This window comes from Hyperolius riggenbachi, chromosome 3 (genome assembly GCF_040937935.1).
Source record: "Hyperolius riggenbachi isolate aHypRig1 chromosome 3, aHypRig1.pri, whole genome shotgun sequence".
NCBI classification, from domain to species: Eukaryota; Metazoa; Chordata; class Amphibia; order Anura; family Hyperoliidae; genus Hyperolius; species Hyperolius riggenbachi.
In genome coordinates this window covers 105,466,682-105,483,303 of record NC_090648.1, presented here as the reverse complement: position 1 = coordinate 105,483,303, position 16,622 = coordinate 105,466,682, and the positions used below count along the sequence as shown (strand labels likewise).

The window sequence follows — 16,622 nt, the reverse complement described above, 5'->3', positions numbered from 1 at the left end:
ACTCTGCAGACCCCACCATGTAGATACAACAGCACTATAATCTTCTAAGATGGTGAAACATGCCATGCAATGTATCTTGTACCTAACTTGACAATGTGTTGCCTCTCTCTAGGGTGCTGAAATGAGTACTACCTCACTATATGCTGGTACCATCCCAGGGCTGATACCAGTTTGATACCAATTATGTGCTGTACCTCTGCAACATACAATGCTAGCTATATGCCTTTATCAAGTAACAGAAACAAAATCAACATCTTAGCTAGCTATGTGCCATCCCTCTCCTCAATGCTAAATCAAGCCCTGTACCTCTACTGCCTATATGCTGTCTCTCTCCTCTGTGCTGAATCAAGCCCTGTGCCTCTGCTGCCTATATGCTCTCCCTCTCCTCGGGTGCTGAAATGAGATCTGTACCTTTGGTGGCTATGCGCTGTCTCTCTCCAAGGTGCTGAAACGAGCCCTGCACCTTTGCTGCCTATGTGCTGTCCCTCTCCAAGGTGCTAAAACGAGCCATGCACCTGCTGCCTATGTACTGTCCCTCTCCAAGGTGCTGAAAGGAGCCCTGCACCTCTGCTGCCTATGTGCTGTCCCTATCCATGGTGCTGAAACAAGCCATGCACCTGCTGCCTATGTACTGTCCCTCTCCAAGGTGCTGAAAGGAGCCCTGCACCTCTGCTGCCTATGTGCTGTCCCTCTCCATGGTGCTGAAACGAGTCCTGCACCTTTCCGGGCTATGCGCTGTCCCTTTCCAAGGTGCTGAAACAAACCCTCTACATTTGCTGGCTCTGTACTGTCCATTCCAAACTGCCGATCTCTAGAACAGGCAGGGATAGGACAGATGACCAAGAACCGGCTTCTAATTGCATAATGCATAGCGATCACATATATTTAGAACTATGTGCTGTTTGCATGCTGATATAAACAACGTTACTTGAACATAGAAGGCAGCCACCTAGGTTTATTGTATAGACATATAATCCAATTACAACATACCCTGTGTAGGACCATTTAACACTTAACGCATTCGGAATGATTCCTATTCCTAACTATGATCCTCACTGAAGCGTCTCAGACCACCTTACACATCAGCCTGCTGGCTCACACTGAAAGGGGGGAGGGGTGGCAGCTGCACTAACCTAGCTCAGCCCACGTGGAGAGCAGGCAGTAACCCCTCCCATCCCAATTCAGATCAATCAGCGAGCAGAGAGCCGGTTCCTGCCGTGTTAGCTGATCTTCCCCTGGTATATAAAGGGCTGGAGAGAGCTGATCCAGCGCTGTGAGCCACATACACTAGAAAGTCTTCCAGAATGAGCTACTCTCTGGAAACTATAGGGAGTCCCTCTTATAGGAGGATGGCGGAGATGAGAACCAGCTACAGTAGGACCAGCAGCTCCCCGACCAGCGGTTTTAGGTCTCAGAGCTATTCCCGCAGCACTCCAAGCACGGTTTCCTCCTCCTATAAGAGGACCACCCTTGCCGCACCCAGAGGGTTCAGCTCCAGTGACAGTTTGGATCTTAGTCAGACTTCTGTCTTCAATGGGGACCTCAAGCAAGTTCGGTCCAGCGAGAAGGAACAACTCCAAGGACTCAACGATCGGTTTGCTGGTTACATTGAGAAAGTGCACTACCTGGAGCAGCAGAATAAGGAAATCGAGGCAGAAATCCAGGCCCTGAGGCAGAAGCAGAGCGGATACAGCCAGCTGGGCGACCTATACGACCAGGAGTTGAGTGAGTTGCGCTCCAACTTAGAACAGGTCAACCACGAGAAGGCGCAGATCCTGTTGGATTCTGAACACCTTGAAGAAGACCTGCAGAGGCTGAAGTACAGGTACGATGAAGAGGCTCGGGTTAGGGACGAAACAGAAACTGCTATTAGGTCTATGAAGAAGGACATAGATGACACGTCCTTGATAAAGGTGGAGTTGGACAAGAAGGTACAATCTTTGCAGGAAGAGATATCCTTCCTCAAGAACAACCATGAAGAAGAAGTCGGCGAACTCCTAGCTCAGATCCAGGCCTCAAACATCACAGTAGAGAGAAAAGATTTCCAGAAGACCGATTTGGCCTCAGCCCTGAGGGAAATCCGCTCGCAGCTAGAGGGCCACTCCAACAGCAACATCATGCAGACAGAGGAGGTCTTCAAATCAAGATACGCTAAGCTTACAGAGGCTGCTGAACAAAACAAGGAGGCCATCAGGTCCGCCAAAGATGAGATTTCAGAATATAGAAGGCAGCTACACAGCAAGACGGTGGAACTGGAGTCTGTCAGGGGTACCAAAGAGTCACTGGAGAGGCAATTGAACGACATAGAAGAGAGACATAACCACGATTTGACAAGTTACCAGGTTAGTAGCACCAGCTTGCTAAATAGCCCAAATATAGTAGAGAGTAGATGCAACTTGAGCTCAGCTAGAGAATGAATTGGGGTGGGTAGCTGTAGGCATTCAGCAAGGGAAGTATGAGAATGTAGAGCAACCTTCTGTCAGACTTTTATTGAAGGTACATTAACTTTCCAGTATGTGGATTCTGATTGGAGATATAAGGATACTCAAGTTTCTAGTTAATGTGAACTTAGCTGCAGCACGCACAATGAATACAAGTTTGATGTCTGTTGAATCTGATCAGGCATTCAGAAGGTTATAGAATGGTTCTGATTTGTATTGTATAGCAGCAGCGATTTTCTTCTGCATGATCTAATTGACAGGAATAGTGAATGTCGAATTTCATGGGACCTCGGGATCCCCCCCTGCACACTCCCTCTTTATACGTGTGTCCCGTTTCAGCCCATGTGTCTGTATGGGGTGCAGTGCGTTTTTTTTTCCTCTGCAAGTTCTGCAGTCACACGTGTCATTGGGGGTGTGACGCAGTGTGGCTATGCTATGGAGGGGGAGTGGCGCAGTGTATGGGGCAAGGTGACGCAGTATGACTGTTCTAGTAGGCAGAGGGTGTGGTGCAATGACAATGCATATATGTGTGAGCATGGTGGAAGGCTAGGGGGCGTGCTGCAGTCTACTGCTATGGGATAGAGAGAAGCAAAAGTGGTGCAGTGAGATACTTTGTATCAATAAATGCTTAATCTGGGGGTGTGGCACTGTGTGTGTGTGGTGCAATGTGACTACATATCTGTATGCTGCAGTATGACAGACAGTGATAACAAACACATGATGATGAACACAGATCCTTGCTTGTTAAATTCCTCACCACCGGGTCTTTTCCTCCCATAGGAAACCATCCAGCAGCTGGATAATGAGCTGAGAGGAACCAAATGGGAAATGTCCCGCCACCTCAGAGAGTACCAGGACCTGCTCAATGTCAAGATGGCTCTGGATATAGAAATTGCTGCATACAGGTACCGGGGCAGAGCCAGCAGAATATTAATAGCACTGCAGAGGCTGCAGAGAGCAGCAGGATGAAAAAAAAAACTTTCGCATCTCAGGATGTGGGAGGGATATACAGACACTATGGCAGCCTATCAGAGAGCAGACAGGCAGGGCAATGCAGGGAAACCCCTCTAATGCTGTCCCACATAGAGCAAAGTAGAACATTGCAGAGCACAGCTGACCAACTGAAGCATCCTGCAACAAAGTCAAAGCTTATTAAAGAACTAAATGAACGCTATTTCACCTCTCATAATACAAAATGAAACACGGACAGAGTAAAATTCTTCTCTTTATGGACTATAGGGGGAAACATATTTATATAGTTGGAAATAAAATATGTGTAAATGAAAGATTGAATGTGAAAAAAAGCAAAAACTTTAATAAAACCTTAATTATTCTAAATAAATCATGTTAAACCACCAAATAATTGCAAAGTAAACACAGAGAAGCTTTGTTTATATAATATTTGTTACACTTTTATGATGTAACATTTATGTTTTATTGTGGATGGTGTTACATATAAACAGAAAACACTGATAGGTTGTATAATGGGGGCAGGATGCCAGCCTTATAAGCATTGCAGTGTCCACTGCTGAAAAACACTGCCTAATGTCTTCAAGCTGTAGTAAGAGGGGGTTTTGTAATTATAGTCAGAAAACAGAGTTTTTCTGTCAAATCTATGAAAAATAGTGTACTTATCATCAAAACAATATTTAGCAAACACCAGAATATTATGATTAATTTGGATTTATACAGAGCCAGGATGTAAACCATCTACATTGTAGAAAAGTTAGCAATTCATAATGCAAATTTATATTTTACGAGGATATTTAGTTCTTCAAGATACCATGACCATTGTAGTTCCAAAAATAGATAACATTTTTTCTTTGCATGAAAATACAAGAAGTATGCTTCCTTTTCAGGATAAACTTCCTCCAAGTATTCAGTCTTCGTGAACATCACTGTCACAACATAGGATCTAAGGCCCAGTGCACACCAAAACCGCTAGCAGATCGTCAAAACGCTAGCGGTTTTTGGAGCTGATTTCAGAGCGATTCTAGGCATGCTTAGAGACGTTTTCTAAACATGCCTAGCATTTTTGGGAGCGTTTTTGTGTAGAAGATTACAAATACTGATACAGTAAAAGCTGTTACTGAACAGCTTCTGTAACAAAAACGCCTGGTAAATCACTCTGATGTAGCGTTTTCCACAGCGGTTTGCGTTTTTTCCTATACTTTACATTGAGGACATAACGCTTCTGAAAACTGCAAATGTGCAGCAGGAGGCACGTTTGCGGTTTGGAAAAAACCTCAGACCGCTGGTGTGCACAATCCCATTGAAATACATTAGCCAAGCATTTTCACTGGCGGATCGCTGCTAAAACCGCTCAGTGTGCACTGGGCCTCAAACCATATTAAAGGAATACTGTAGGGGGGTCGGGGGAAAATGAGTTGAACTTACCTGGGGCTTCTAATGGTCCCCCGAGGACATCCTGTGCCAGTGCAGCCACTCACCGATGCTCCGGGCCCCTCGTCCGGTTCACTTCTGGAATTTCAGACTTTAAAGGGATACTGTTGGGGGGGTCGGAGGAAAATGAGCTGAACTTACCCGGGGCTTCTAATGGTCCCCCGCAGACATCCTGTGTTGGCGCAGCCACTCACCGATGCTCCGGCCCCGCCTCCAGTTCACTTCTGGAATTTCTGACTTTAAAGTCAGAAAACCACTGCGCCTGCACGCCCGTGTCCTCGCTCCCGCTGATGTCACCAGGAGTGTACTTCGCAGACACAGACCATACTGGGCCTGCGCTGTGCGCTCTTGAGGACATCAGCGGGATCGAGGACACGGCAACGCAGGCGTAGTGGTTTTCAGACTTTAAAGTCTGAAATTCCAGAAGTGAACTGGAGGTGGGGCCGGAGCATTGGTGAGTGGCTGCGCCAACACAGGATGTCTGCGGGGGACCGTTAGAAGCCCCGGGTAAGTTCAACTCATTTTCCCCTGACCCTGATACAGTATCCCTTTAAAGTCTGAAAACCACTGTGCCTGCGTTGCCGTGTCCTCGCTCCCGCTGATGTCCCTAGCAGCGTACTGCGTAGGTACAGACCATACTGGGCTTGCACAGTACGCTCCTGGTGACATCAGCGGGATCGAGGACACGGCAACGCAGGCGCAGTGGTTTTCAGACTTTAAAGTCTGAAATTCCAGAAGTGAACCGGAGGCGGGGCCAGAGCATCGGTGACTGGCTGCGCGGGCACAGGATGTCTGCGGGGGACCATTAGAAGCCCCAGGTAAGTTCAACTCATTTTCCCCTGACCCCCTATAGTATTCCTTTAAGGACAGACCAAATCTTTCATGAAGCTGATATAGCATGTGATATGGCTTGACGTAATGAGCATGTATAACTTAAGCCTCATTACGTCAAGCCAGACTGCTTGGTTTGTCACCTTTATGAAGGATTGGTCAGTCCTGAATTTGTTTTAAAACCATATGATGTGATGTTCATGAAGATTGACTTGAATGAAATTCATCCTGAAGATGAAACGTACTTTTTGTACGTTTGTGCAAATAAAAATTGAATCTATTTTTGAAACTGCAATATTGTGTCGTGGTATCTTGAAGAACTAAATAGCCTCATAAAATATACTGAGCATTTGTCTTGGGTGAAGTGGACTACCCTATGAAGCATCCTGCATTCCTCTGACAAAACACAGTCATTCACAAAAGTTTCTGTTCTTAAAATCCCCCATGTAAGTTTAACATCTTCACATCTAGTTAAATCTCCCCCAGTGTGTGTAACCTAACAAACAGGAATGAGACTGTACCAAACACAACTGCCTGGAAAAACAAAACTCTTTATATAGTTTACTTCAAAGAGCAACTGAAGAAAGAGGGATATGGAGACTGCCATCTCACAGTAAAACTGACAGATATTATGTTATTGTCTTTCTGGATGAGAGAGGCCTACTGACCTCATGCAGCCATTTTGCTGTTCAATTTTCACCAAAAGCTCTAACCATTCTTAAAGGACAACTGAAGGGAGAAGAATATGGAGGCTGCTATTTTTTATTTCCTTTTAAAGAGAGACTGAAGCGAGAATAAATCTCGCTTCAGACCTCAGAGTTAGCAGGGGCATGTGTGCCCCTGCTAAAACGCCGCTATACGCGGCTTAACGGGGGACCCTTCACCCCCAAATCCCCCTCCGTAATGAGGGGGAGCGCTTCCTGGTTGGGGCAGGGCTAACCGCCGCAGCCCTGCCCCACGTGCGTCTGTCAGCGCGTATCTCTGCCTCTCCCCCGCCCCTCTCAGTCTTCCTTCACTGAGAGGGGCGGGGGAGAGGCGGCGATGCGCGGCTGATAGACGCGACTGGAGGCAGGGCTGCAGCCGTTAGCCCTGCCTCCAGGAGCGACCAAGTCTGCGACCAAGTGTCGCAGTGGGGGGTTTGGGGGTCAAGGGACCCCCGTTTAGCGGCGCTATTGCGGCGGTTTAGCAGGGGCACACGTGCCCCTGCTAACTATGAGCTCTGAAGCGCGATTTATTCTCACTTCAGAGTCTCTTTAAGCAATACCAGTTGCCTGGCTATCCTGTGGATCCTCTGCCTCTAAGACTTTCAGCCATAGACCCTAAACAAGCATGCAGCAGATCAGGTGTTTCTGACATTATTGTCAGATCTGACAAGATTAGCTGCATGCTTGTTTCTGGTGTGATCCAGGCACTACTGCAGCTAAATAGACCTGCAGGGCTGCCAGGCAACTGGTATTGTTTAACCACTTAGGACCGCAGTGTTAACCCCCCCCCCCCCCCTAAAGACCAGGTCAGTTTTAGTTAAATAGGCCACTGCAGCTTTAAGGTCAAGCTGCAGGGCCGTAAAACTCAGCACACAAGTGATTCCCCCCCCCCCCTTTCTCTTCCCACCAACTCTCTGTTGGTGGGGTCTGATCGCTCCCCCGGTGTTTTTTTTTTTTTAAATAAATATTTATAATATTTTAAAATAAAATGTTGCTTTTTTATTATTTTCACTACCCTCCTTCCTTCCCTTCTCCCCTGGCCAGCCTATCAGTGCGAATGGCTGTGATAGGCTTCAGCCTATCACAGTGGATCGCTTCCCTGTGTCCCAGGGGGACAGCCGTGTCACACAGCTGTCCCCAGTATGTACAGCACTGCTGCAGATCGCAGCGCTTTACTACCCTAAAAGACGGCAGTTTCACCGTCTACCAATCTCCTGCGCGGCGATCGCCACTCGGAGACTGAAGGCGGAGCTGAGCTCCGCCTTCCAAGCAGGAGATGCACGCGCAGCCTGTGCGCGATCTCCTGCTTGCCCCATAGACAGCCATTCACGCCAATCAGCGTGGAGCGGTCCTGGGGCTGCCGCACTGCTCACGCCAATTGCCGTGGAGCAGTCGGCAAGTAGTTAAAAGAAAATAAATATGGCAGCCTCCATATTCTTCTCACTTCATTTGTCCTTTAAGAATGGTTAGAGCTTTTGGTGATAATTGAACAGCATAAATGGCTGCATGAGGTCGGCAGGCCTCTCTCATCTAGAAAGACAATAACATAATAGCTGTCAGTTTTACTGTAAGATTAAGCAAAATTACATTTTTATGTGAACATCCTTTACATCTCATATCCAGATAGTTCTGAATATATAGCATATGATACTTTTTGCAAGCAGAGCAGCAAAAATGTACTTCCTTGTTTGAAAAAAAGTCAGCACCCCCCAAAAAAATTATTCAGTTTTAAAAATGTGATCATGTGGCCTGAGTTAAAGGAGTTAATGGCAGTCCCAGGGGGTGTGGTTTCTGCTGATTGGCTTGCATTATCATGCTATTTAGCCTGCATGAGGATGGATACAGTCTGCTCTCTCTTGAGCAGACTGTAGTCTATAGCAATGAGCATTTTTGCTTAAAATGGGGCTGATGGAAGGGTTCCTGACATTAGTTTTATTTGACATTAACTAATCAAGGAGCTTATTCATAAGTGGAAAACAAGCTTCCTCACACAATGCTAGCGACACATATATGGCTTTACTTAGGTCTTTAAAAAAAATTGATGCCAACAAATAAATTAAAATGAAGCCTTTTGTACGGGCAAAAAAAAGAAAGAAACTTACCTATAAGCAGGGTAGGCTCTGGATCCTGTAGAGCCTTCCCTGTCTTCTCTTGTACCCCTTGTTCCAGCATTGTCACTCCTGTTGGGTGTACTTGACTAATTGGACAAATACAGGTGTGTGAGCCCTTAGGAGGCACCATAAGCCCTCATGTCCCCGAGTTCGTTCAACAATGGCGGCTCCATACTGTGCATGCGTGAGCACACTTATGCACTCACTCGCGCATGCACAGTACGGAGCCGCCTGTCTTCAGAAGCACTCAGGGACATGAATGCTTTCAAAGCCTCCCAAGGTGGCAAATCAAATAGAGGTGACAGTGCTGGAATGAGGGGTACAACAGAAGACAGGGATGGCTCTATAGGATACAGAGCCTTCCCTATCCATAGGTATGTATCTAATTTATTTATTTATTTTGCCTTTATATTTAGTTCAGACTATTATAAACTGATTTCTAATTGGTTCTCCAAGAGTGTGGCACGCCACTGTAAATTCATAAATATACAGTGGGGTTGATTTATAAAAAAAGGCAGTTCAAAGACAGCCAAAGAAAGTGTAACTGTTCCTATTAATTAAAGATTGGGCAACAAACTTCTCTTGAAATGACCACTACCATTGCCTTAGGCCCGGGCCACACTGGCACTAAAGTAATGGACCTTTAGTGGATTGTAACGGAATGGAACCAAACAGAAGCTAACGGATCCAATGCTAACCTATAGATCTGTTCACATTGGTCCATTCAAATGGATCCATTCCGTACAATTCCCTAATTGGACCGAAAATTTGGATCTGCAGTCATATTTCTGGATCGATGGATGTGTAGCATTGAATGTGCGCTAACGGGACAGAGTGTCGGAGATGGAAAACTGATGCCTTTAAAAACTGATCTGTTCCATGGATCAGTTGGCCATCAGTGTTAAGCTACATACACATGTCAGACTTTTACAAGCTACCAGTTTTCATACCCGCCCGTAGGGTGGTCATTCTGACGACAGTTTGCCGATGTGTACAGTCTGTCGTCAGGCTGATAAGGCTGTTTTTGACCGATCCGCCGAGTAGCAGACGGCAGACTGTACACACCGGCAAACTGTCGTCAGAACGACCGCCCCGCGGGCGAGTCTGATGACTGGTAGCTTGTAAAAGTCTGAAGTGTGTATGAACCTTAAGTGTGAACCTAGCCTTAGGCAAATAAACCTAATCAGTCTCATTAGTTCTTATCAGCAACTGTATGCAGACTACTGGAGAACTCTTCCTAGGCAGCTGTCCATAACACTGATGCTTAACCCCTTCAGTGCCTTCTGCAAATGTGAAAGCAAGTAAAAGGGTTTTTTGTAGGATTTCCATTAGTAGTAACAAATATTTTTCCCCCATAAAGGTCATCATGTTGTGGCTAATCTTTTAGAGCAAAGAGAAAGTTCTGAGTTTAGCTCAACTGGAAGCTGTGCTGATTGTTCAGTGATTTGCTTACCCCATTTCCCACTCTTAGATAAGAGGTATTTGGCATGTTCAGACAACATTTTGCTTATCTCTAGTAATGATGAGAAGTTGCTTCCCTTTGCCCCGGTTCCTTTTACTTCAGATTTTGGAAATCAGCCTCAATTACTCTGAATGATTACATATTACTATAATATAAGAATTAAGTGATTGTGTATTTAAACATTCCTGTACTAAAATTGCCACTCTCTTAAAAGGAAACTTCTGGAAGGAGAGGAAACCAGATTCAGCTCATTCTCCAGCATCCACTCAGGTCCCTCTGCCCCACCCAGACAAGCACCTATCACAATATCCTCCAGCCGAGTACAACAGTCACGATCTGAACCCCCTAGAGTTAAAGTTCAACACAAATTTGTTGAAGAGATCATTGAGGAAACCAAAGTGGAAGATGAAAGGTCAGACATGGAGGCAGCTCTGGCTGCTATGGCAGAAGAGTTTGCAGCAGGTCTTTTAGGGGGTGATGAGGAGAAAGAAGATGAAGAAGAGGAAGAGAAGGACGAGGGGGAGGGGGAAGAAGAGGGAGAGGTAGAAGGTGAGGTTGAGGAGGAGATTGTTGCAGCTGTAAAATCCACAGTACAGGCAGCAGCGCCTGGGGAGGAAGAGGAGGGAGAGGGAGAGGAGGGAGAGGAAAAGGAGGAAGAAGCAGAAGAAGAGGAAGAAAAGGCAGAGGAGGAAGCAGAAGAAGAGGGTGAGAAAGGAGAGGAGGAGGCAGAGGTAGAGGCAGAGGCAGAGGAGGAAGGTGAAAAAGAAGAGGAAGCAGCAGAAGAGGAAGGAGAGAAAGAGGAGGAAGAAGAAGAGGGGGGAAAGGCAGAAGGGGAGGTAGAAGAAGAGGAGAAAGATGAAGAAAAAGCAAAAGGTGAGGCAGAGGGAGAAGAAGAAGCAGAAGAGGGAAAGACAGAAGAAGAGGAGGGTGAAAAGGCAGTGGATGAGGGAGAACAGGAAGGGGAGGAAGCAGATGAAAAAGAGGAGGTAGCAGCAGAAGAAGAAGGTGGTGAGGGAGAAGGTGGTGAGGAAGAAGCAGAAGTAGAAGAGACTGGAAAGGAAGAGGATGAGGGTGAGAAAGAGGAAGGAGAGGCTGAGCAGGAGGCAGAAGGGGCAGAAGAAGAAGCTCCAGAGGAAACACAGGGAGATGATGAAGTTGTAGAAGAGCCTATGGTTGAAACTAAGATTGTTAGGGTAAAAGCTGCAGTCCAAGAGGCAGTAGCAGAGGATGAGGAAGCAGAGAAGGAAGAAGAAGAGGATAAAGAGGGTGCAGATGAAGAAGAGGGAGAAAAGAGTGAGGGAGAGACAAAAGCTGAAGAAGAGGAAGAAGAAAAGGAAGCTGAAGGCACTGAACAGCAAGAAGAAGGGGAAGGAGAAGCAGATGCTGAAAAAGAGGAAGCAGAGGAAGGAGATGCCAAAGAGGGTGATGAAGCTGAAGAAGACAAAGATAAAGCTGAAGCAGAGGAAGATAAAGCTGGTTCCCCAGAGGAGAAGAGTGCAGAGGAGACCATAACTGTTTCCAAAGCAGCTTCTGTGGGAACAGAGAAAGCAGATGTGAAAGAACAAGAAGATGAAACGGAAGAAGAAAGCAGCCCCAAAGATGATGGAAAGGAAGATACTGCAGTAAATGGAGATGTCGAAGAGGAGAAGGAAGAGGGTGAAGACAAAGGTGTTGTTACCAATGGATTGGATGACAGCCCCTCTGAGGATAAAGAAAATGAAAAGAGCCAAACAGTTGTCATCACCAAGAAAATTGAAACCACAACCAGCAAGGGAGAGGATGGCACCAAATACATCACAAAGTCAGTGACCGTAACCCAGAAAGTGGAAGAACATGAAGAGACCATTCAGGAGAAATCTGTGTCTACAAAGAAAGTAGAGAAAGTTAAATCACAATCAGTGGTCACGGAAGTTCCTGAGAAAAAGTGAGGACAAACCACTTCCAGCAAGCAGCAGGACTGAAAAAGCCATAAGATAAACTGCATGTAAAGTGTCAGCTTCTAATGGGCTTCTAGCAGATGGGGTTCTCTCATGGGGTGGGGCTCCAGACACTGTAATCTTACTTTCTGTGCAATACTTGGGGCAGGGAAATGCATGCAAGCCTTAGATGTGCCCCTCCCACACAACTTGGTGAATTCACAATAAACAGCCGAAACACTGCATGAGTTGTAAAAGAAAGAACAATGTTGAGGGTTTCCTAAGTTGCTGTGGGCCCGGGTGAAGGTTAGTGAGTTTGAAAGTCCTCAGCTAAATTATGCAAAGAACCAACTGAGCCAAAAATGGGAGGGAGGGGACCATGAAACAGATGTTTTCTCGCCTTAATAAAAGATACCTATCCTTATGTTTACCTCACTGGTGCAATTAACAGACTGCAGGTCATGAGAGAACCTGAAAGAGTTAAACGCAAGTTGCTGAAAGTTTATGTAAAAGCAAACCTTGCTCAATAAAAAAGTCAATATTGGAAATACAAAACTGTGTCTCATTGCTTAAGGTCTTATGGGCCTGTCATCTTCTCAAACAGCTGGCTGACTTCTGGGGGATTTCTATTCATAAGTCTACTTCTTTCAGATAGTGTAGATGCACATAACTCATCTCGTGAATTATCTCTCGGTGGTCCTGATTCAATTATCTTTTCTCCTGAATTTTCTCACAGAATATGTTCTCATGCCTGATTAATAAAATACATTTTAAGCCCCAAACAAAAAGGAAATTCTTAACATGCATTTGATATAGCTTTTTTTTGCACTCTTCTTAGCCTTTTTTCAGTTTTTTAGTGATGGAAAGTTATGTTCTAGATAAGTTGAAAACTTATTTCCAGGTAGATGACTCAGGAAAAAAGTACATTGAATATGGGACCTTATTGGTTTAACTCATGATCAGTGGTGTAACTGAGGAGCGTGGGGCTCTCTCCTCTTATCAGTCTTACCTCTTGATTTATCTCTCATTGGCCTATATGCAATTCACTTTTTCTACTGGGTTTTCTCCTATGTGATATTTTCACACCTTGGGCCATATGCAATTCACTTTTTTACCTGAGTTTTCTCCAAGGTGATATTTTCACAATTTGTAAATAAAATGTTTTTTAAACCACCAACATGCAAACAATTACTCAAAATAATTTTGATAGTACTTTTCACCTACTTTTTGGTACTTTTTCCATTGCAAAGTGCTAAAACATTGTTTTAAATCACAGATGAAAAATTATCTCCTAGGAGAAAACTCAGGAGGAAAAGTGAATTGCATAATGGCCCCTTATCATAAAATGACTTTTAAACCACCAGCAAGCAAAAAAAAAATGCTCAAAATAGTTTTGATAGTACTTTTTCACCATGTTTTGGTTTCTTTTTCAATTGTAAAATGCTTAAGTTATTTTAAAGGGAATATGAAAATTATCTCCAAGGAGATAACTCAGGAGAAAAAAATAATTGCATATAAGCCATTGGCTCTTATCCAATTCACTTTTTCTCAATTCAAATTTTCTCCTAAGTGATATTTCTACACCTTATCAATAACATGCCTTTTAAACCACCAGCAAGCAAGAAAATATTCAGAATAATTTTGACAGTACTTTTTCCCCTACTTTTTAGTACTTTTTCATTTGCAGAGTGCTAAAAAGTTCTTGTAAATTGAAGATGAAAAAGTATTATATTCAATTCGCTTTTTCTCACAAGTTTTCTCTAAAATGAGTGCTGAAAAGCTATTTTAACCAGTTCAGGACCATAGGCTTATACCCCCCTAGTGACCAGGCTATTTATTTACAATTTAGTGCTCTGCAGCTTTATCAGCTTGCTGCAGAGCCATAACACTGAGCACACACACGAAGCTTTCTTCCCATCATCAGAGCTTTCTGTTGGTGGGCTCTGATTGCTGCTTCATTGTTTTTTTGTTTGTTTTTTTATTAATTTTTTTTTCTTTAAATAAAATCATGTATTTTTTATATATTTTTGTTTTATCCCTCCCTCCCCCCAACAGCCAGTTGACAGCGATCGGCTCTCATAGGCATCAGCCTATGAGTGCCGATCGCTCTTTGAGCCACTCCAGGGGACAGCCGAGTGACACGGCTGTCTCCAGTACAGCGCTGCCGTAGATCGCAGTGCCGTTCAATGTAAATAGATGGCGGTTTCGTGATGCTGGCAATCGCCACTGGTAGACTGATGACGGAGCGGAGCTCATCATAGGCGTGCGCGATCCCCTGCAAAAACCCAGGACTTGACGCTTTTCTGCCTTCCTATCGGAGTTAGGCGGTCAGGAAAGGGTTAAACAGAAGATGAAAAATGATTTCCTAGACCTAGAGGAAAACTTTGGAGAAAAAGGGAATTGAACGAAGGCCAAGAATTCTCATGAATTCTCTCCCCATCTTTTTATCTCATTTCTGAACCAGCCGCATAGTGAGATAAACAAAAAGCTTGAAGTTATATTGGGTTACGTAAAAAAATAAAGGAAAGAAAAATGCATACATATTAGTATGCCGTCGGTGAGCTGGGTGCAGGGTGAGCCGAATGATGGCTCTCCCTGCTGCTGCTAAACTCCCCAGCGATGTTAAATACTATTCCCCTCCGAGTCATCGCAACTCGGAGGGAGGTGTAATTTGGGGAGCCCCAAATTAGGTAAAGAAGTACTGTCAAAATTATAGAGTATTTTATTATAAAGAGTATTTTCTTGCTTGCTGGTGCCTTAAAAAGCATTTTATATATGTAAAAATATTACCTAGGAGAAAACGTAGGAGAAAAAGTGAATTGGATTTTCTTCTGATTTTTCTCCCAGGAGATCATTTTTAATTGTATCTAAAAATAACTTTTTAGCACTTAGCAATTGAAAATGAAGGAAAAATTAGGTAAGAAAAAAGATCAAACTTACTGTATTTTGAGTATTTTCTTCCATGCTGAAAACCTTAAAGCGGAACCAAACCAAACATTTTTTTAATTCAAAATATTTAGTTGCACCACTCTGACACATACAAAGATAAATAAACACTCCTTCCAGCCTATGAGCATTTCAGTGCATGCTTTTCACCCTTCTCTTTGCATAACTAGGATTATACAGGTGGCAGCCATTAGCAATTCCTCCTAGGAAGTAAGAGACATATGGATGCTGCTATATTTATGTCCTTAACTACTAGGAGTAGTTAAGGACATAAATATAGCAGCATCCATATGTCTCTTACTTCGGGTCCCTTTTAAACATACCTGCTTGTGTTTTTTTTAAGGAGAAGTGGATTAACTTATCTGTATGTTTTTGGGATGTGGGAGAAAACTATAGTGCCCAGAGGATACCCACACAGAAACGGGGATAACATACAAACTCTATGGCTGAGAATTGAGCCGGGGACCCAGCGCTGCAAGGCAAGAGCATTAACCACTATGCCGCCATGCTGCCCATTAAAATGATGGTAATATTTCTTACTTTTAGCTTGATAACAAAAAGCTATTGATATTTGATTCTTGAGGGATGGATTATATGAGCCCTTGTGTTTATCTATCTTTTGACTATTTTCCTTGATTCAGCAGTTGGCTGATGGTGTAATGGTTAAGGGCTCTGCCTCTGACACAGGAGACCTGGGTTCGAATCTCGGCTCTGCCTGTTCAGTAAGCCAGCACTAATTCAGTAGGAGACCTTTGGCAAGTCTCCCTTACACTGCTACTGCCAATAGAGCGCACCTTAGTGGCTGCTGCTCTGCTCTGGCGCTTTGAGTCCGCAAGGAGAAAAGCGCAATATAAATGTTATTTGTCTTGTCTTGTCTTGATTCTTGTCTGCAATAGCTAAAGAGTTTAAAGACATATACATTAGTGAATCATGGGAATATTCTGAGCGGTAGTACACTTCCATATACATCAGATGTTACAGACTACCCAGCAAGCTCATGAAAAGTCCTACTGCTATTTGCCATTTCCGAGTAAACAACATTATAAGGAGAAAAGTCTCCTATAGGCAGAGCTTTTAACCTTTTAATAATTTTACCCCTCTGGGTTGGTCCTTTCAATTTGTGCTGCTGGCCCACACTCCCAACACGGCGTAACAATCTGCAGCAGCCAGCAACCAGTCACACATATTTTAGATAGTTGCTCTCAAACTTTTAGCCAAGGTACCCCACTAAGAGGCAGCTAGGGGCTCAGGTAATGCATAAGTGAATTTCGGGCGCCATGGAAAATCAGGTGCAGGAACAGTGCCGATAGTAGAATATCAGTAAATTTACTGACACTACTATTTGAAGTGTTAATTTTTGTTAGTAAAATATTGTATAAAACTGTTGTGGATTGAAGGATACCCATATGACATATGACATGATGAGATAGACATGTGTAGGTACAGTGCCTAGCACACACATAACTATGCAGTGTTCCTTTTTTTCTTTCTCTGCCTGAAAGAGTTAAATATCAGGTAGGTAAGTGGCTGACTCGGTCCTGACTCAGACAGGAAGTGACTGCAGTGTGACCCTCACTGATAAGGAATTCCAACTATGAAACACTTTCCTAGCGGAAAATGGCTTCTGAGAGCAAGAAAGAGATAAAAAGGGGAATTTCTTATCAGTGAGGGTCACACTGTAGTCACTTCCTGTCTGAGTCAGGACTGAGTCAGCCACTTACATACCTGATATTTAACTCTTTCAGGCAGAGAAAGAACAAAAGGAACACAGCATAGTTATTTGTGTGTTTGGCACTGTACATACACAT

The 16,622-nt window shown here is 44.1% G+C and overlaps 1 protein-coding gene across 1 annotated transcript; it reads left to right on the top strand.

The window, feature by feature from the left end:
• The first annotated feature begins 1,283 nt into the window (after nucleotides 1–1,283).
• NEFM (neurofilament medium chain) lies at nucleotides 1,284–12,407 on the top strand. The gene is made up of 3 exons (XM_068272327.1): nucleotides 1,284–2,342; nucleotides 3,222–3,346; nucleotides 10,167–12,407. Exons 1-3 carry the CDS (start codon nucleotides 1,305–1,307, stop codon nucleotides 11,878–11,880), a joined length of 2,877 nt encoding a protein of 958 aa, XP_068128428.1. The 5' UTR covers nucleotides 1,284–1,304; the 3' UTR covers nucleotides 11,881–12,407.
• Nucleotides 12,408–16,622: the final 4,215 nt, after the last annotated feature.